This window comes from Hippoglossus stenolepis, chromosome 16, assembly GCF_022539355.2.
Source record: "Hippoglossus stenolepis isolate QCI-W04-F060 chromosome 16, HSTE1.2, whole genome shotgun sequence".
In the NCBI taxonomy this organism is placed as follows: Eukaryota; Metazoa; Chordata; class Actinopteri; order Pleuronectiformes; family Pleuronectidae; genus Hippoglossus; species Hippoglossus stenolepis.
In genome coordinates this window covers 11795483-11816811 of record NC_061498.1, presented here as the reverse complement: position 1 = coordinate 11816811, position 21329 = coordinate 11795483, and the positions used below count along the sequence as shown (strand labels likewise).

Sequence of the window (21329 nt, the reverse complement as noted above, 5' to 3'; positions counted from 1 at the left end):
GTCTCATATTTGCATTTAACCTACCTCATAATCTGTAATGTTTGGTCCCAGTGTTACCGTGGAAACTGAGAGATCATCATACAGAAGATCATCTTCATACTCTTCCACCACTGGCCTCTTCACTGGTTTGCTCTCCTGTGAACCAGCACACAGGCTTAAATTAGTTAGGCAACGGCATAAAGGAAAAGGCACATTTTGCGATGTATGATACAAATGTTAGAAAAACTGGTTGATTTTATAGCAATGGGCTGGTTATCCAGAACACAAGTTGGCTGGTGTGCAGTTAATCGCATTGCTGGAGTGTGATTAGTTGATGGACTTCGCTGGATTAATGTGGAAACATGGCATAGACTGCAAGAGCCACAGATACAGCAAATAATAAACATGAGGCAGACGTACAGGAACATTCTTGGCTTGTGATTCTGCAAAGTCCAAAATGTATCTTTAAAAAAAATTTGTATATATTCATAACAACAATTCCAAAGGTCAATAATTAGCCTGATGGAACTGTAAACCAAAAACCCTGTCTCTGCGTCCACATACATACAGTAGTACCATGCATACCATGTTTTTCTGAAAACATGTATGCATGTATTAGTTCACTTTCTACAGAAACACACACTCAGCCAGAAGGCATCAGGTAAAGATCATCATAATATCACATTTAGGAAGCATTCTCCGTGTTTTCTGGTGGGCATGTGGAGGAGGTGATGATTAGCATGGTGCTGGTTAGTGCTGGTGCTGGAAAGTGACTGAAGTGGGAGGAAGTGCTCACTACTGTTAGGAGGTATTAGGGGAGTGTTGATTAGAACCGCAAATGGCAGGAGGGGTGAGATAGGGGGGGCGTCTACAGGCAAACATGTCTACCTCCTCAGTAACCACTGATTCAGGCAATGCACTGGGCACCACGGTGGGGGCCTCGTTTGCGAAGTCAGGTTCGTGTGTGGGCATCTCCATGAGGTTCTCGTCGTAGACGTCGGCGGGAGTGGCAGTTTCTTGGGTGCTTTTAATTTCTGGCAACTCAGTGGGCTGAAAGGGTTCTTGAGATAGATACTCAGGCAGTGTTGTGGACAGTTGGAGGAAGCCATCCTCAAGACCCTCCTCCTGGTGTTTTTTCTTTCTGGATCCCTTCTTGCCCTTGCCTTTACGTTTGCCTTTCGAGCCCTTGTCTCTCTTCTTTTTGTTCTTTTTGCCTTTCCTGTCCTTTTTGGAGACCTCCTTTGGTTCATCCGGCTCAGCACTTGGCATCAAGGCATCAGACCCAAGTCGGGACTTCTTTTATGAAAAAGGGGGACGCAGCATGAGGGCACAGGTGGAGGGTGGAGGAAAAAAATAAACACTGTTGTGAATGAAAATACAAGATAGGAAACAGCCTGAAACAGGAATGTAAAGTGTTGCATACAAATCCTCTGACACCTACTGTGAATCCCACCAGTAAAAGCCTATACAAACATGAAATGAGAAGGAACAAACAAATGTTGGGGGTTAAGCAGAAGACTTATTTGTTTGTGTGGTCAGGGGTCACACTGTCTCTGATACTACTGAGGTGCTAATTGTTGCAAATACTTGTTCTGGCAAGTGAGCAAATATGGTTGTGTCAGCCTCCAGAGTGATGCCTATTGCATGTCAGTGGTAAGAATGGGCCCCTGACACTAAAGGCCCAATCTGAGAGGGGCATCAATGATGTGATTTAGATCCACTTGTAAACAAGGTCAGCGTGTAAGGGAGAATGATGGGAAGTAGGTCAGTGGGCTGACAGATGTTGACATGTTCTGGATTCGGAGCTCATAGCTCAGCTGTAGTTCTGTAAAAGCCAGCTGGATGACGGTCGAAATGGCCTCACACTACCCCATTAATGGACCCCGCCTGGAGCATTATCAATGTTACACACACACACAAACACACACTCACATAAGTGTCCACACATACCGTACGAGTGTGTGCATGTGGAATACACGGGAAAATACATACAATCAGTATTCACTGTGTATTTCACACAGCCCATGGCCACACATACACACTCTCGTCTCACTTCTTTTATATCTCTATCGGCCACACACCATCAAATAATTGCACAGTAATTCATATCAGTGATTGATTTCAATTTTCTTGCACACACCTTGGGGAGGGGAAGAATCAGTATATCATGTTTGAGTTATAGTCTCTTGGCTCTGTGTGTGTGTGTGTGTGTGTGTGTGTGTGTGTGTGTGTGTGTGTGTGTGTGTGTGTGTGTGTGTGTGTGTGTGTGTGTGTGTGTGTGTGTGTGTGTGTGTGTTCCACTGCTGGCTTCATTTGAAAGAATACATTCGTACTCAGACCTCTTCTTGGGTGGGCCTGATTGCTGCTCATAAATGCTGTGATCGACAGTCTCTGGGATACACAGCTCTATTGATATGTCTGCTTGTGCTTCTTGCACTGGATGGCTGTCAGGGATCGGCTTCTGTTATCCCAGTTTTGACCAGAGTGTAAGAAGTGGATGTTCATCTTATGGCTTAAAACTTATTGTAAGAGTGAGTAGAGAGTTAATGACAATATCCAGGCATTTCTGTACAAGTAATTCTTGGCAGTAAATGGAGATGATGTGCAGCTATGCTTCACCTGTCAAAAGAACAGCACAACATATTTTCTGGGTGGGTTTATCCAGCAGGCATTGCCTCCTGTTGGTGGCACTACTAACCTCCTGCAGGTCGAGGGCTTGGATGTTGTATGGCAGAGCAGAGTCACAGTCTGGTATGTAGTTTACACAGTAGTCGGCAGCGGCCTGAGCGTCCTCGTCAATCAGCAGTTGTTGAATAACTCCCTGAAATAAAGCAGAGAGCAGACTGAGAGGCAGACAGGTGTCATGTTATTAAGTCAGACGCACAGCAGAAGCAGAATGATCCCATTGGAGCAGTGACAGAAGCATTCAGTAGCTGCTACTGCACAATGAAGCCAGAGGAGGCAAGAAGATGAACGTGCATCAATACATAACAAGACCACAGACACTAAGACAACCGCAAAACTGGCTGCACACCTCGACAAAAGGCAAAATGATCCCCTACAGTGGCATCATCAAACTGCCACTGCTGCTACCACCGCTATTGTTTCTGTGTTCCATAACTCAAAGAGGGGCCTGACTGCGTACACAAAACAGTCAAATAGCTCTTTCCCACCTCCTTGTCAGGACCTTTCACTTCCCATCCTGCCCTGCAGGCGTAGCCAGTGTGTATATACAAACACACACAGAGACGGCGCTGCTGGACCCTGCAGCTCTTGGCCCACAGCCTCTGTTGGTTTTAGTGGCCTCAACGTCCCTCTTATCTTCTGTTCACATTATATTATTACATAATGCTTGGTAGAGCTGAAAGGAATAGCTGATAAATTGACAGTTGATGTATTCCAAAGCTAATATGCTACAAAGCTTTACAAATGTTTTCTTGTTGTTATATCTCTATAAAAATATAAATTATAACTAGTTTACCACAATAACCGTGGCCTAAACAACTTTTTATGAGCATTTGTCATATTTGTATTGATATTTTATCGGTTGAATGTTGAATACAAAATGTGAAATATGTCCAAGACATTAATTGTTAGTGAGAACAACTGAGAGCTGCAGCGCTAATTCTCTCCGAGACACGAGTCAGGAGGTAATTCAATATCAACAAAATGCCGTCAGCCCCATGGCACCGTGTTTGACAAGGTTTAGATTCCATTAGCGATACAAATCTATGTAACTGACGGGCCACTGCAAACATATTGCCGGGTGAAATGTTGTCCAGGGACAGCTGGGCAGCGGTTTGTGATAAATGAAGTCAGATTAACTGCTTAATGTTGTGGTAATTATAGTCCCATTGTAATCTCTTTAATTTGAATTTAGCAGCCAGAGGTGAAATAAATCATAACATATCGCTTCTCCATTACCCGCCACCAGATTTATATCCTCTGATACAGCTCAATCATGTCACATGTCAACCCAAAGTCTGGATCACAGTACGCAGAACTGTAAACCTATAGAAACAGAATACTCTATTATGCTACATCAAACATGAAAGCAGTCATTATCCACTTATCTTTTTTTTTTTCTTCCTGTTGTGGCACAAAGCCAGTGTCAAGCAAAGGAAACGATTGCACTCTAAGGTGAGGGAGAACAGGGAGTTAATCCAATCTAATCCAATCTCAATTCAAGATCAAAAGCAACACTTGCACGGAGAAGTTTTCCTGTTTTTCTTGCCTGGCAGGGGCTCTCTGTCGAGTAAAGTGTTGCCCAAAGACCAATGTGTGCTTTGCCACTCTCCATTTAGGACGGGGCACAGACATCTGAAGAGGACGTGAGGATCCTGCATGAGCTCACATGCGGCTCACACACAGCGACCTCTGTGCTTTCGTACTGAAGCGTATATTGCATTCGCTCGATTAAAAAAAACATCTGCTCTTCTTTTTCTGAATTAATGAGATCGCTCTAAATCTTTGTCCTCTCTATCAGAACAATCTCTAAATCCTGAGGTGCCTGTACGAAGCAGACAAACTAATAATAATGTCATCTATCTAATAACTCCAGAAATCTGTCTGACTGAACATGTCTTCTACGTCCTCGGATAACAGGAACCAGTGTTTTCCCAGTAAAGAGCACGATTGGATAAAAATCCAACTGCGCAAGTTTGCCATTCTATATTACAACACCAGTTCCACTCAAATGCTAGACTCTGTATCGGCATAGGTGTATCAAACTCCATCGACCTATTTAGACTTTGGATGCTCCACACAAACTTACCTAACTTTAACGTCTTTAACCGATGTTTCTGACAGCAATTAGCCGCAACATGGATACTACTTTCTACTTTCACGTCTACTTTCCTCTGAACCACAATGTGTTTCACAAATGTTTCTAACCGCGAGTAGCCAGAACTTAAGCAATACCACAAGCCAAAGAAGTTGCCCCGATCCAGACAGGCAAGTTTTGAACAGGCAACAACAACAAGTATCTCCCAATGTCTCAGACCCAAGACAAAATAAAACTGGATCAAGCTACGCAGGCGGGACACGTTTGATCTGATGCTCTCCCAGTTAGCCAAATGAGAGTTTCTCCTGAGATTCTGAGGTCATCGGTCATGTCCTGTGTGAGTCAGATATTCATGTGGGTGAAGGAGCAGCCGGATATTTCCAGCAAACAAACTTTACTGTACTGTACTTGAATGGCCCATTGACGCTCCCCATTTACCTAAAGTGCGACAGATTCTCACAACCAAAAACATATGACCGCCCCCAGATATAAATCATTACCAGGACTAAACATGACTTAAATAGACCAGGACTGATTTGATGTGTTTCTCTGCTTTGTGTGATAAAGCCATGGGGTTGCTACGCGTTACAATAAAGCAGCTCTTTAATGATATGCTTGACAAGTCATGGTTTCAACATGCCCCTAACATTGAGCCAAAAAACATTTCTCATTTACAGGTCTAATTGAGACAGTATTTCCTAACAAATAAACGCTGGGCTGGATCGTATCGAAGCCGTCTGGGTGTTGCAGGCACACACGCGGCGCACCCGGCAGCCAAGTAGGAGCGCAACCAGACTTGTGGACAGTTTGATGTTTGCTTTACTGCGAATGCAAGCAGATTGTTGTGTTTGAACACCAAACTTCTGTATCCGTTTGCAATCTGTAGGCAATCTGGAAGCAATAAAGACATTAGTGGCTTGACCACAGTCCCCGTGCTCCCACGCCGAGCTCCCACGCTGGGAGAACTGGGCCGGAACACTGGCCTCCTCCCCAAGAAACCAGGGCCTGGGAACAGGGGCCCAGAGGTCAGCCTGCTCGTCCCCTGGTACCAACCTCACCCGATGCATACCAGACTGATGCTGATACATACACGTTGCTCTGAATAGATACATGAACACATTGAAATTCATCGCATGTATCAAAGAGAAATCTAAAACAGAAGAATTCATTTGAGTCATTTGACATGATATGTCTCTATTCTAGATTCATTTCAGCGCAAACCTTTCCACATGAAGTGCACGGACTGGACTAAAGGATGGATCTGATCAACAGAGAGTCTCAAGGGTCTTACTCATCACACTAAACGCTGTATCATCATCATCATCATAACTCTCCACATACGATGATGTATAAGGGCATGGGAGTGTGTTTGGAGTTTGGCCAAAGAATAAATGTTCTCCATTGCTTCTGAAGAGGGGAATTTATAGATCCCACAAGGAGACACATTTCTTAACTAAAGTGGGATATAAAGTAATCTGAAAACTGAAAAGCCTGTCAGTGTCTGACACACAACATGGGAGTGGCAACTGGGGGTCACGTTAGGGCACAGGGAGGGTAAAATGAATGTGTGGGCTGGGTAGGGGGTTAGTTATTCACAAAATAGGTAGTAGGTGTTCACCTGTCAGAGCCAAGGACATCTGGCTTTCTACAGGGGAAAGTGAAAAGGGCTGTGGTTTCTGTCTATGCCAATAGGGCGTGTTAACAACCCTCCCTCTGCACTTTGTTCAACTTTAACTACAGCATGTTCCCTTCTTTCAGGCTGTGGAATATTCTTGGGACATTGAGGTGGAAAGGGTGCAGGGAAGGTTTCATTTCTCTGAACATGCCTTTACACCTTTATACCTGGATCTATATTCCATTCTCTCTGTTGCCTCAGTGCTGATCAGGCACAGAGCCCCGAGCACATAGCAGTGGAAGGGGCTCGAGCGGATTCAGAGTGGAGCCTCATTGGGAATGACAATGGAGCAGGGGTTGCATATTGTCATGGGAAGCCCAGAGAATGACTTTTGACAACAAAGGTTATGCACTGAAAAAAAAAAACCGAGGAATTGGCATCACTCCCAGAGTTTGGATGAAATCTTGGTCTCCTGTGTTTTCGCTGCATATTGATATGTGTGGCTACACAGACACCAAGGCTTTAAAGGGATCCAATGATAAAAATGTTTCAGGTAGAATGCAATTTGGAATGAGTAAAACTAGAATTGTATCTGTCCCCTGCAACTACTATCGATTTGAAAAAGCTCAATGTTCGCCGGAACAAGAAGCAAGTATTTCTCCTGCAGGAGCTTTGACCATCACAAGACGAGACAGGACCAAACATGTGTTTTCACCCCCAAATGCACAGATGGACATTCTGACTTGTATCAACACATCTACAGCCAACCGATCAAAATATTTTAAAGACAAAGAGAATGTGTCATTTCTCAGCTTTGCACATGAAAGGTGACAAGGCCGAGCATGTCCGGTCATGAACAACAAGCCCCCTCCTCCCCACTGCCTGTCAAACACCTATTTCCCTCTGCACCGCTTTATTCCTGCGGCATATTGATTGACAGACGACCCCCACTCACCTCATGGCCTCCTGAACTGTGCTTTAAATGTTTCGCTAAGTAGCTTTAAAGATATGGGAGGAAAATTCCACAGCGTCAAATACAATGCACAAAATACATCCCACCATTTGATTGACACAACTACTCTAGATTATAATCCATTTAACGTAAACAGGCAACTTGTATTTCCTGTGTGTTTTTAAGCACATTTCTCCAAAATGAGGCCTTATAATCTGTGTTTGGTGCATTTTTAGATTTGATAGGAATTTGAATCAAAGTGGATAGGAACACTCCTTAACAAGTGGTGCTGCATGAAGAGGTTTTCCAATCGGTCTGATCAAAAATACTCATCACTTTACTCAACCGGCTGTAGAAATGTTTAAGTCAGCAGCAGCACAGATAAGATCCACTTAATTTGGTTTAAGGCGAAGTCTCTATAGGGACTGAAAAATAATAAGAGGAGGAGGAAAAAGTCACACAAATTAAAACAAGGTCAGTAAGACGTCCCCCTATAAAGATCCCGGTCAGGGCTTTGGTCCACTGTTTGCATTTGTTGTGGTTAGTTTTGGTTTCATGTTGTAATTTACGGAGACTTTTGTAAGACATACATACGTCCTGTCGTCCTCACCTACATGAGCTGCATCTACCCACACTTGAGACAGGAGACGGGCGAGCAGTTTGATTAATGTAATCACTTCAAAATCACATTTTTGAATAAAGTGCCTCGAGAAATAGTAGTAGTTTTCGGTTTGAATGGAGAAATTGAATCAACTGATTACTACCAGCAGGACGAACGTCCCCATCATTCAAACATTACATCATCAGAAGCGAAGTATACAGGCAATCCAGCAAGCCCCTTCCTCTTCTTTTTGTTCCAATGTTTAATGCTGCCTTAAACTTCTGCATCAGTCCAAAAGTCCGAACCATCCAGAAAAGTGTTTTCACAAAAAAAAGCATGGTTCATTTGTTCCGCACCAAGACCATCTCTTCTGGTTGGTTTACATTTTGGCCCTTTGGTATGGACCATCGTCCAAGGCACCTTTCACACAGAAGGTCTGAACCAAACAAGGCAGGTGTGAAAGAACCCTCAAATGATTCTGCATTACCCCAGGGAAAGTCTAGTTTACTCAATACAGACATGCACAAAAAACAAATGTTGATGAGATCCAGCCACATATGACCACAGAACATGATTAATTAATTGTTATTCTTATCAACAGTCAACTGGACCTGCTGAAATTTAAATGAAACACAATGAAGAATATCCGACAGGAGACACTTGATTCTGTGTTTTCAGGTTATCCTGCACATAGATAATGTCGTACCTCGAATACGCCTTCGTCCAGCAGCCGTGTTCCGAATACAGTGACGCCCTCTGTGCTGACGACAGCATTGTCCCCTCGCTGCAGATCCAGGGTCTCCACCTTCTGGCAGTCCAAGTAGAGGGTCACAGACTTGCCCTGCACGCTGTAGGCTATCCTGTGCCATCTGAGCGGGAAAGACAGAGCAGTGACGTGCAGTTAAGAAAACATAGTTGTGTCTGAATATAAGTCTGCTGCAGGGTGTTGTTTCGATCTCTGGTATCCTCCTGTCTACATGCTGAAATGTCCTTGGGCAAAATCAGACCCCCAAATTCCCCCCGAAGGTTTGTATCATCAGTGTGTGTGTGTGTGTGTGTGTGTGTGTAGTTTTAAAGCCCAATAAGACTTGACACATGTTATATCAGTTACCATTTACCAGCAGAGTCAGTAATGCAAAGAAAGAGCTGTTTCATGCTCCTTGCAAGTGCAGCAAATCAGGAGAGGCTTTTAGTCCAAGACTGTGAAGGACTGATTTCCATAACTCCCCTGATCAGGTCAAATCATTGCAGCAAGCACTTCCCAACCATCTTGCTCCTTTTAAGGTCACTAAAGTTCAAGCACACGCTGTGAGACATATGAATCAGACTGCAGAAGGGAGGCCTGCCTTAATATTTCAAGACACGGGAAAGTTATAAATGCACAGAGCAGCAGAATCTGATCTATTGAACTCACACATCAGATCCAGTGTGTTGTCGAAAATCAGCCGAAGGGCAGATGTTGGATTAATACTGGGTTTAATGTAGATAGAGGCCCTCAAACTATACCCACTTTCCATCGGCGAGGTTGATCTTCTTGAAGATGGGGTACATCTGTGGCGGGGGCTGCCCACGTTGGTCCTCATAAAGGAAGACGGGCGAACGGCCCACCTCGAGCCCCAGCTGCTGCACCCCCTGGTCATCATACACCGAGAGCAGGAAGAACTGGGAGCCCTTTTTAGCTCGCACCGTGGCCATCAAGGAGAAGGCCTCAGGGAATTGGGAATCTGGAAGGAAAGTGGAGGAGGAAGGGGGAGGTGTTGTTAAGTCAGACAAGAGAGAGCGCAGCAGGGGGGCTGACATTTATTTATAACATGCAGGCACACCCACTGCCAGTAAGACCGGAGCTAAGATGATAATGATGAGAAATATTTGGCCATGAAGGCAGCGAGCAGCCACGAGGACGAGCAGAGGGAGTTCAAAGTCAGATTTCGAAAGGTTTTACTGAGCGAAGAATTCCTCACAAGTGACACATTTTTATTTTGTGGGGGGGGGGGATTCTCATTGCTGGTTTGGACTGGGGGTTATGTTGTATGTGGTCTAGCCGGGGAAAAGAAAATGTCTACTACCAGGGTAGAGCTGTTTGGTGGGAGCGCTGAGCTGGATCTTTTTTTCTATCTTGTAGGCCAGGTCCGTCTCCTCCACGCCCCTCCTGCTGGTGCACAGACCGGCCTCCAGCGACACCCCCTCCATGTTCTCTGACAGCTCCAGCACTCGCAGAACATCGATGGGATCAGCTGGGAATGGAAACAAAAAAACAAAGAGGGAAAGAATTAACCATCTGCACATGGATAGAGAGCAGATCAGAGAAATGTGGGGTTTCTACTTTTGTGCTCACAGAATAACCTTTATCGAATAAGATGATATCCTGTTTTCTGTTTGTTCATTTCGCTTGCGTTGTATGAAAAACAGTTTTTAAAAAATGACAGCATGGAGATTGTGGCAGATGGCCGCGGCACACTTTTAGTCATGTCAGACTCGCAGTAAAATTCTGCCGGTGTGACAGCACTTGTTTGTCTGGCTCGGTTAAGTGCTGGTTGTTACCGAGCTGAAGAGCAGGGTTTAGCGCGGCTCAAAGCGTGCTCTTAAAGCGAGGGAGGCTTCCTGCTTCCTCGGGGTCGGAAGAGACAAGCTCCTCTGAGATGTGGCGGCAGGTGGCCAGACTTCTGTGGGTGTTATTAGAGGACAGGGGTGGTGCAGGGCCCAACCCATAATCCAGCAGCAGCACACCTGACAGCTGACACCTGCACACTGCTCACCCTGCGCCAGGGATCGGCAGCATGTCTGCATTGCATTTATCACGGTTTAATTACTTCACGGGCAAAAATATGCACATTCGCACTGCAAAAAACGAGTCCAACAAATTTGTAGTGATCTTTCACAGCTGAGGGTCTGGTCGTCGTATTTGTTCCCCATGCAGCTCACTTTGTTTCAGCTTTTTTCTAAATGTGCATGTAAACATCTGCAAACAAGACAAAATAATTGCTGCAGCGCTGTCAGGATATTTGACAGTATTCTCGTTAAAACTCAAGTGGATTTTTTTTATGTAAACAGGGAAACCCAAATTGTGTTTTTGTTGTAGAAATACATTGTCAGAGTCAATTTATGCTCATTTGCAATGAGCACAGCAATTGTTATTGTTAGATGTGACGCTTCTTCCAGTGGTGGGTCTCTCTCATTACCCCGGGCTTTATTTGCAGTCTGCTGGTCATGTTATTAGATGTTCTGTTGATAAAGCACTGCCATGAGCATTGGGCAAGATCGGAGCTTTGTGTGCAGCCGGTCTCCCACCAGCTGCTAAAGAGAGCCTGTTTGGAGCAACTCAGCACTTGGCATTCCAGGCATCTGAAATGAGGATCCTAAACGCAAATTACTGTAGCTCTCGCGGCTCATATAGACCTCGCCTTTTATTCTCCTCGTTAATTAAACATGTGGAGGCAGTTTACCGTCGCCCGCATGTTGACGGCAAACACCATGTTACATTTTATGGCATTATTCACTTGCATGGCAGAGGCCGTTTGTTTCCGAGCAGCTTTGGAGAGCTTGCCCTCTCAGTAACCGAGCATGGCAATGGGGCTGTAAATAGGTTAATCTGTGAATTACAGTCAGGCTCCAACAATGGAAAACATTAGGTGCAGATCTAAAGGTATTTAAGACCCCAGGGCTTGAATTTTGAATTTATAGAGAGCCATAAACAAACAGTGTCAGTTGAATAATTGCAGAGGCTGCGGGCTTCCAACAACTGAAACCTCCGACTGTGCGCAAATGGCACCAATAAATGTTCACCCACACACGTTCATTTAAGATAGCTATAATTATAACTTTCAAATCTGCCATCATGACCGTGAACTAAAAACTAAATAGGAAAGGACAAGGAATCTCTATTGACTTTAACAGTCCACTGACCCACACTTAGAATAATAATAAATACTCTAACATTGTTTTCGATTACACAGATTGTAAGTAGGGCTGTAACAGATGTCTCTTGCTGTGTATTTTGTTCTACTATTTATTTCATTGGGCTGCAAATCACTCTTTTTCGTCATTTGGTTGGCACTGTTCCACATGGCACAGCTGCAGGCGGCAAACAAACACGGAGGAGAGGGAACGTGACACAGGAGAAGGGCTCAGACCAGCCTAGACAAAACAAGTAGTTCATACCTAGAGGAGGGGCTGCTTCTGTCTCATGGACGTGGTTTAAGTCTGACAAAGACAGAACTGTACTCCGCACATTGCACAGCTTATTTACACAGTTGAGAAAAAGTGTGACTAATCATATGCATCATTATCTGAATGTAAAATGTTATAATATAGCACAGCCCTGTTTGTACCTTGTATCTGTACAGGAATGATTCATTCTCAATGTAACATAGATTAATGACCCCGTTTCACAAGTATGTTATTTTAAAGAGTCTCTTTTCGTTCCTTTGTCTGAGGGGGCCGATGAATGAAAAATAATTTGACAGTGCTGGTGCAGTTGGTCAATAATGGGGAGTGGGTTGCAACAAACACACCTTCATGACATTTACTGAAGTTGAGAGCTGCATCCTTGAATGCCCCCGTCAGGCTCCCGCTTCAAAAGCAAAATAAACAAAGACACGTCGGGCCTGTCTTTTGAGAGTTCACTTTGCATTTCACATCATGTCTGGGTCCTAATCCTTAAATTTTGTATTTAATTGAATTGGCGGGAGCGTCTCGGTCTTTATCTGATCCCATGTGAGCTCTTTGTGGCTTTGTTGTGGCCTCGTTTCGATTCCCAACTGATATCACGCAAACTCAATTTCCTTTGAGATAGATTTTTTTTTAGTCAAAGATCAAATCCACTGAACTCTCTCCATCTCTCCATCTCTCTCTCTCTCTCTCTCTCTCTCTCTCTCTCTCTCTCTCTCTCTCTCTCTCTCTCTCTCTCCCCTACTGTGTCTACCTTGTTCTTGCTCTATCCCTCACTCACTCATGCACAATGAGGAAGGCAGGTCACAGCGCAGTAATAATTTTTCTAAATTGAAGCAACATAGGTCTAATTACACAGGATTCTTGGGTTTCTGTCAACCCATGCAGAGCAGCACCTGACAAAATTGCCCTTAAAAAGAAAAAACACAATTAACTGTTCAACTTCATTGTTTAATTTCAAGTAATCCAGAGATCCACATAAAGTCAATTTCTGCCTGAGCCACCACTTGTTTTAAAGATAATTCTGAACATATTGCAGCCTTGTCCTCGCAGGAGACTTTTGACCTCTGACACTTTCAAGACAACAGAAATCAGAGTCAAAATGTTCAACAATGGCCCCGGGAGAAATCCAAGACAAGCAGCAGAAGATTCTCCCAAAAAAGAAACAGCTTTACACCATAATCTGCCAGTTAAACGTGCAGGGAAATAACAGGAACCCCACGCCCAAGTGTGTAAAATAAACTGTTTAGGGATATGTTTGGCAAGTCGATTCACAGAAATCTGGGAAAAACCTGTGTTGGACCTAAAAAAGGTTTGCAACCCTCATAGCTGCTGCAGCATAAGAAACTACTTGGAGACAAGAATGACCCAAATAAAATGCAAACAACTTTCTGTGGAATATCCCCTTTAGGACCAAACACCCCCGTTTCTAGCGTCAAGAGGAAAACCCCAGGCTAGTGGCAGGTGGCCATGTGCAGTCTGGATCAATGCAGCATTCAATAAAAGAAAGTTATCTATTCCCTGCTTTGGATTCATTTATCTCACCTTGAGTTGTGCCAGTTCTTGCAGTTTCTTTACCTAACCTGCAGCACTGGCTGTTTGAGCAGGCTTTGCTTGCATTTCATTAGGCTCCGTGGTGTCCTCACCTCACCTCTAAATTATGTTACAGCTGAGGAAACTTTGGAAAGACAAGATGAGTTCGGGTAGTGATAGAACAAAGCTTGCAATCTAGTGGTAACTCAGCTGGACAGTGCACAATGCAACATGTTGGAAGTAGCATCGTACAATCTCCAAGGACTGTTTTCCCGATCGTCGCCAAAAGGTCAGAGTGGAGCAATTTTACAGACATCCGGCAATTTTTTGGAGGACATTCACACTGTACAGCATTTGATCACTGTGCAGATACATAATAACACACAAAACACATGCACATTCTCAATAGATGACATTTCTTAAATGTTCGTTCTCGTGTTCTTGTGCTCTTCCCTGTGAGACAGCCACATCTGCCCAGCAACAATGTTGTAGTGTCCACAGTTTCCCTGACAATGGAGAGCAGAGCTCACCGCCGCACAGATCTCGCTCTGTACCCTGGAAATGCCACCACACAGTCTGCATCTGTGGATGTTCCCTGGCTGTGTGACACTTGACACAGTCTCTCCGTGCCCTGCGGTTATACAGCTCAGCACCACCTCAGTCATACATGGACATAATGTCTTCTTTCCAAACCAAATGTCTGTGAAGAAATTGTGAATGACTCACACCACCTACACTCCCAGCTCAGCCTGAAAGTACCCCTCGCACGCACATACACACACGCACACACTGACACACACACAATACTACACACTAAAACTATTGGGCCTGGGAACTGGGGAATTTTAACAAAAAATGAGGCCAACATGAATCTGGGCAATGCGAATTTCCCATGATATCTGAGACAACGCCTGAGATAAGTGCAAGAAAAGAACTGATGTTTAAACTTTGAATTTCTGTTTGGACATATGCATTCATCTTATAATCTAGAAATGTATGGATGTTTATTTTTGCTCTTAAAACATTTTGTTTTGTGAAATCCCACTCTCCATAAAAACTGCTATGAGCGCATTTCTTCAGGCAAGATTTAAATTGTGACGAGCCGGAGAACAGATGGTGATTAACTATTAAAATTGGAAATGAAAATCGGCGACAGATCCAGCGGAAGTGATCGAATGAATCCCGACACTTTTTCTCCCGGGCTCCTCGAAGAATAGCCTTAATCTAATTAGCAGTGGGTGTGACCTTTAGTCTGGGTCACCGCTGTGTGTGGATGGAAACACTACGAGGCGAGGAGAGATAATACACCCTCTGAAGAGATGAGGATTTGCCAACACCGTTTATATGTAGCCCCATTGTATAACCTGCAGAGGTTGGGGGGGGGGACGCCACTTTGGACCTGAGCCCTTGTCATAATTTCTCTCTCTATTATCACTTGTGAACAAAGGTTATTAAACCAAACAAATAAACAAAAACAAAAAAACCTAGATCTATTGCATCATTGAGACTGAGGTATTTGTGGGGCTGGGAGAATGCGAACCAGGAGGCAGCGATGTTTATCGCTCTGACTCTGCTTTGTGGTGAAGTCTGCTTCCACTCAGCGTTGAGGGGCAAGTCAAGTCAGCGGTTGTGCAGATGATTGCTGGGATTGTTTCATAACCTATTCTGAGTGGTTATCTGAGTGGTTATGGTTTATAAAGTCATCAATATTGTTAGGACACAGCGATGATGAAAGCAACCAATACTCCCACAGATAAGTATTGTAACCGTTAAGCATGTAGCCTGCAATACCAAATGATTCATATTTATATGATCGTGCTCTCAGGCCTGTTTGGCACGAGAAGATACAAGACAACCAACGACGATATTGACAAAATTATTTTTGAAAAAAAGGGCAGTACAGTTTCTATACTGAACTGCACAGAGAGGGCGGAGGAGGGGGTTGGACCTGACCTGACCCCCGAACAGGAAATATTCAAGATGCAAACAACACAGCGGAAACCATCCTGTACGAGCATTTATAGCACTGTCATTGGATCTGAACAAGTAACGTGGTGGAACAAAGCACAGCACATGTGCTGGCCATGTTTTCCCTCTTCTTATTAGTACAACATGCATGCTCTATAAATAAGATTGAGAATAACATACAGACGCACCGAGCAGTTGACACAATGTGCAAGCACTTGGCGACAGTGGAGGGAGGAAAAAATAAATCCCTGTTTCTGGTGGAATGTGGTTACACGTTTCCTTCCAATTCACATCAGCACCACATTTTTCAATTCTTCTGTGCTCATGTTTGTTCACAGCAGGTCGGACGGACAAGCCAAAAAGCTGCTCGGCCCATGGAGAAAACACCTGGCCCTCAAGGCCTCTAAACTGGGCAGGCGCTACGCACACAAACACACACATTTTCTACTTCTATTCTTACGAGGACGTGCAGAAAACCTGCTTCCTAACCGTAATCTCCACATGCATGCCTAACAGTGGCCATTAACCTTGCCTGACCCAATTTTCTAATCACTAAACTCCCCTTGAAGAGGTGGAGGAGGTTGTACAATGTCCCCGACGCTGGGGGATATTGTCTCATGTCTTCATCCTTCTGAGGGTACCAGCTCCACGTACACATGTAGCACGCCACCACAGCATACACAAACACAGGTGCACGGATGCAGTTCTCTTAAGCACATGCGCGTTTTCCCCCTCAGGCATGCAGGATTACACAAATAGAACAATGCCAGCGTCCACATGACCAATCCCATTCACGTTTCGACCCCAAGCCACCACTTACTCTCTCAGATATCATAACATTAAAGCAGCTATTACGGAATATTAACACAAGAGCTGCCAAAATCAAACACTACATATCACACACAAGCGCCATGCGAAGCAAAGTCATACACGCAGGTAGATATTCGTGGGCTTCGTTCCTCTCTCACACCGGTTCAGTGAAGTAGAAATACGAGCGGGGTCACGAAGGGCGAGCCAAAATTGCTTTGCTATGGGAACGCAAGCTAATGTGACCTCCACTGAGGTGTGAATGAGATGGATGAGAGTGATAAAACTTAAGTGAGGCTCATAAACTGGGATAAAGAGGCATATGACATATAGGAGGACACTGCAAAGAAGCCAGCCCCTCTGATGTCGGCTCATTGCCATTCTACAGGAGGCATCTCCAGCTCGTCCCACAGAAGGCTGCTTGGAGCATCCAGTGATCAGAAGCGCGGAGCCATAGAAGCCCGAGGGCAAGGGAGTGAGCGAGTTTCTGGATGCCAGATGTGTGCTGAATACTATAGATTGCTGTTAAGGCTCCATGAAGTATTTAAGCATCATTTTTACATATTAAAGACTTTGGGGAATTCCAAACAGTTTGCCTCATCAAAACGTCTGACAAGCGGTTTGATGTGACACTTGCAGCATCAGCAACCCGGGGACAGACTCGAGCATCTCGGGCTCGTCTGATGTTTAACGTTTCCATCAGAAAAAAACACAAACTCACAGAACAGAGGAAGCCACTGAAGCTGTAACGGGCATTAAAACTCCATTCTATTTCCCCTGCTCAATTCAGCTGCCTTTTTCATTTGCCACTAATTTGTTGCAGGATCAAAAGCGAGCAAGGCGTGCCTTCCTCCTTGGGGAGTCTGGTGCAGGATTGGCAAGGAAGCTGGATCAAACGGGACACAGTCAGGGGGCTATATGCACGATTTCTCCTCTGTCATAGAACCAGTGAAGGATTAAGGCACAAGCAGGAGGAGGGAGATGATCTCAATGAAGAGATAAGGCATTTAATGTAAAAACAAACACTCCTTATTCCCAGACTTTGAATTGAACAGAAGAAAAGCAAAGAAGGAAAAGAAAAGCGAACACAAATGTGTTGAGGCAAAAGAACAGAGGATTCTAAATGAATCTAACTGTGGACGTGTGCAAGAATGTCTCACTTCCTGTCAGCAAACATGACTACAAAGTGCTCTCACATCTCTCTCTAACACACACAGAAAGCATATGGGAAAACATTCTTTCACTGTAATACACACACACACACACGCACATGCACAAAATAGTCAGACTCTGAGTCCCAAACACATTATCAGCCACATGCACACGTCTGCCATATCACCACCACCACATGTCCCATGCAATTTTAAATCATCCCAGCCCCTCACTTCACAGGCCGTCATTAGAGAGCACTGGACACCACAGCCGCCGTCTGCGCCACTTGAATATATGTGTGTCAGTTGGCTCACTTCCTCCTGCCTGACGGTTTTCAACAACTCCTGCCAGTCGTGAAGTGGGTGCACGTGGGTGTAGTTGCGAATGAAAATGGGACATCTTAACCACTCCTGGTAACCGCAGGCTAAAACTCCTGCCGGCAAGACATGCGGCTCCATCAGGGAGACTCTAAACTACTGCACCTGCAGGGAAATAGTCTGCGGCCAGTGGGAGATACTCATGACATGGCCACAGGGCATGGATGCCTGAGTGGGCGACAGATAGCATGTGATGCCAAATGACATACAGTATATTCACAAGCTGAGTATTGAGGGAACATCTGAACTTTCTGAATAAGCCTGGAAGTGCAGCAAATGTGGACACATGCAGGACACTGGGACTGATAGTTGAGAACAGATAATTGAAAAATGTGTCACTTCTGTCCCAAACGCACACTAACACTGGGTCACATAAGTTACAACAGCCTAAAGTATGACCCGGAGCCTGGAGCAACAAAGCATGTGAAATATTTCCGTGTGCCAGAATAATCATAACTAAGCACCTTCACTTAAGACCTGTGTGTGCAGAGGGCACATTAAACAGATCCATGACAGGAATTTTAATCTACTCAGTTCCCTCAGTGGTTGGCCGCTCACCTCTTTCTCAAGCCAACGCTAAACCTTTTCACAGTAAACCGACGCCGGTCACAAGCAAACTCGAACATGACATCATACATCTCCTGAGGTGGCCGCGAGTCTCCCTGCACACCTGACCCCTGCACAGAGGCGTCCACTTCCAACCACTGCACATGTTTTATTCCAATTCAAATCAATCCCAAAAAAATGTGCCCTCTGTGCAATTACAACAAATAATCAATATGCATGCATGTTTGAGGAAATTTGCTGATACATGAGTGCAAATCGTCTGCAAACCTTTGACACTTTTTGGACAACTTCTTAAAGACAGTTTGAGCCCGAGGTGGCAGGTTTGAGCCGCAGCCCGAAGCGACTCTGTGGGGCCAGTTCAGGCTCCAGCAGCATCACCCCCACATCCACATTGTGAGCCCTCCACACACACACGCACGCACGCAGGCACACACCCCGATCCACAGTGAAGCATGAAAGACAGAGTATAGATTTTTTTGTTCTAATAACTTCATATGCTCGGGGGGGGGGGCAAGTGATTCAGAGCGTCTGAACAAACTTTATAAACCTCAGGGAAAGAGTGTTACAGAATTCACTGCAGGGACTTAATGTAACATAATTAAAGTTATTTCACTACAGTTTTTCAGCGGGATACTTTACCAGCTTGTGTCGTTGTGACATGGAGCAGGATGAAAACAAACAGCGATATTCTCCTGCGCGCCCTGGTCCTTATTAAATGTTCCATCCTTGCACGCGCAGACCCCCTCTGCTCTGCCTCCGCAAACACAAAGTTCGACACTGCACAAGTTCTATCTGCGGGAACTACGCAGCCATATGCGCAGAGGGAAACAATGGAGTGAAGCCAGTCTGTAGTCCCACTTGCTTGGTTGTTGGAGAAGTTTTTTGTTGTTGTGGTGGCTCCTCTCAGTATCGCTCTGTCCCCTCTCATTCAATTTCTCCCTCTCACCATCACTCCCTCCCTCTGCTCTCCACCTCCTCCGCCTCTCCCCTCCCATATGACGGCGTCCCGGGACGCATGGATGAGCGCGCAGAAGTCTCCGTCATAAATCAAACTTTATTACGCGCGTTAATTTGTTAGGTCTCCCTGCGTGGGCACGGTCATTACGCGCTGAAGTGGTGCGCGCACAGGGCGCACTGTTACCTGTTTGTCACTCTCCTGGTTTCTGCAGATGGAGCCAGTGGAGGCGATTTTATTATCTACAGAGTAACACAGTGGTTCAGTTCAGTTCAATTTGTTTACTGCACAATCATAACATTCCTTTTTATAGTAAGTTCGAGACCTTCAAAATTAAAGAGAAATCCAACAGTTCCCACAACAAGCAAGTTTATTGGCGACTGTGCAGGGAAAAAACTCTTTAACTGGAAATTTACCTCTGGCTGAACCAGACTCAATGTGGGCGGACATCTGCCTTGACCAGTTGGGCAGAGCAGAGAATAGTGACTGTGAAAAGATATCAAACTGGATTTGAACAATGTCATTGACTGAATATGATGACAGACATCATAGTATTAATTAGGTCTATGATGATGATGATGATGATGATGATGATGATAATGATAATGATGATGAAGATGCAAAACATGCCACATATTTCTGCACTCAATTCAGAGCATTTGACCCTTGACTCCATGTTCATTTTTAACCTGACAGTGAAAAAAGAGGTTTGACTCAATCAGGCAGAGCTGGATGATGGCATCCGAGCTTTGGACCACACAGCAGCAGCGTAGCCAACATACTTCAGCATCACCTCTGACCAGTTCAAGGAGTGAGGGGTTTTTTTTGCAGACCAGGGCAGGTTTTGAGTCTAATGTCAAACTGGCATTTGCAGCAGCAGCAGCAGCGTTTCTGTAATACTTGTTCAGGCTGGACCTGCCGCTGGAGGCTGAGTCTTCCCAGGTTAGAGGTCGCTGACTGCTGACTGGGCTGCCCTGCCCAAAGTTCAGAGGCGGATACACCTGGCTAAAAACCATTATTTAAAACAGCAACATTTAAATCATAATAAATCAACTTCAATTTGAGTGTGCACCCCCCCTTGTAAAGGTCTTTGGTGTCTGGAAAACCACCAAAAATATTACTGTTTTCACAAAAAAGACATATATTGATCTCCTCATCAAAGTATAAAAAATTAAAAATAAACATTTTAGAGCGTTTCTCCATTTTGTAACAAACATTGTTTTGCACAAGGGCTTAGGTTTGGTTTTGTCCTTGCTAAAGACATCTTTTGTCAGATTCTCTATGTGTTCACCAAATGTGCTCATAAAGAGTCTGACTCTGCAGAAAGTTCACTTGAATTGAAAATGCTTTTGCTGATGTGGACATGGAAATAGACGCATAGAACCCCACAGGTTCTGTGCTACTCTGAACCATGTTCTGTGAACCATACACAAATCTCACCTGAGATTCTGGAGATCTGTCCTTCCTTCATTTTGTGTATGTAGGTGACACAACTCCAGAGATTTATGGATGTGCCCCAGCTATGCTTAAACTTTCTGTAAGTTGTGCCACAAATGTTCTGGTGTTAATTTTGCCTTCAGCTCCTGAACTTAAAGAAAGACCTTTCACTATCGGGCATCAAAGCTCAGGCTGCTGCTGACGATGCCTGACATCAAATTTCTAAGCCTGCTCTTGATCCACTCATGAAAAGGACGGGAGGCATTAAATAACAATATAGTATAATTTCTTAATCTAATTTAAGATAGCATACATGTTTGGATAAATTACATAATGATCTTACTACAATCACAAAAAAAAATCAACTGATCATTTTGTTCTGGGAACATTCATTGACGTTTTCAATTCTGTGACATCTGAAACCTTTAACCTATGA

General features: G+C 44.5%; 1 protein-coding gene across 3 annotated transcripts in view; it reads right to left on the bottom strand.

Annotated features, from left to right (window-relative positions):
• col5a3a (collagen, type V, alpha 3a) overlaps positions 1 to 19455 on the bottom strand; it is a 47851-nt gene extending 28396 nt beyond the window's left edge. The window contains exons 1-7 of one of the 3 annotated variants that reach the window (XM_035180017.2): positions 19141 to 19455; positions 9997 to 10164; positions 9441 to 9654; positions 8637 to 8799; positions 2678 to 2800; positions 868 to 1275; positions 25 to 135 (exon numbers count right to left, since the gene is read on the bottom strand). In XM_035180017.2, the coding sequence (XP_035035908.2) occupies positions 25 to 135; positions 868 to 1275; positions 2678 to 2800; positions 8637 to 8799; positions 9441 to 9654; positions 9997 to 10164; positions 19141 to 19429 (1476 nt within the window). In that variant the 5' untranslated portion in view covers positions 19430 to 19455. The remainder of the gene's footprint in view (positions 1 to 24; positions 136 to 867; positions 1276 to 2677; positions 2801 to 8636; positions 8800 to 9440; positions 9655 to 9996; positions 10165 to 19140) is intronic. The other 2 variants (XM_047343756.1, XM_047343757.1) reach the window with 2 other exon arrangements.
• Positions 19456 to 21329: the final 1874 nt, after the last annotated feature.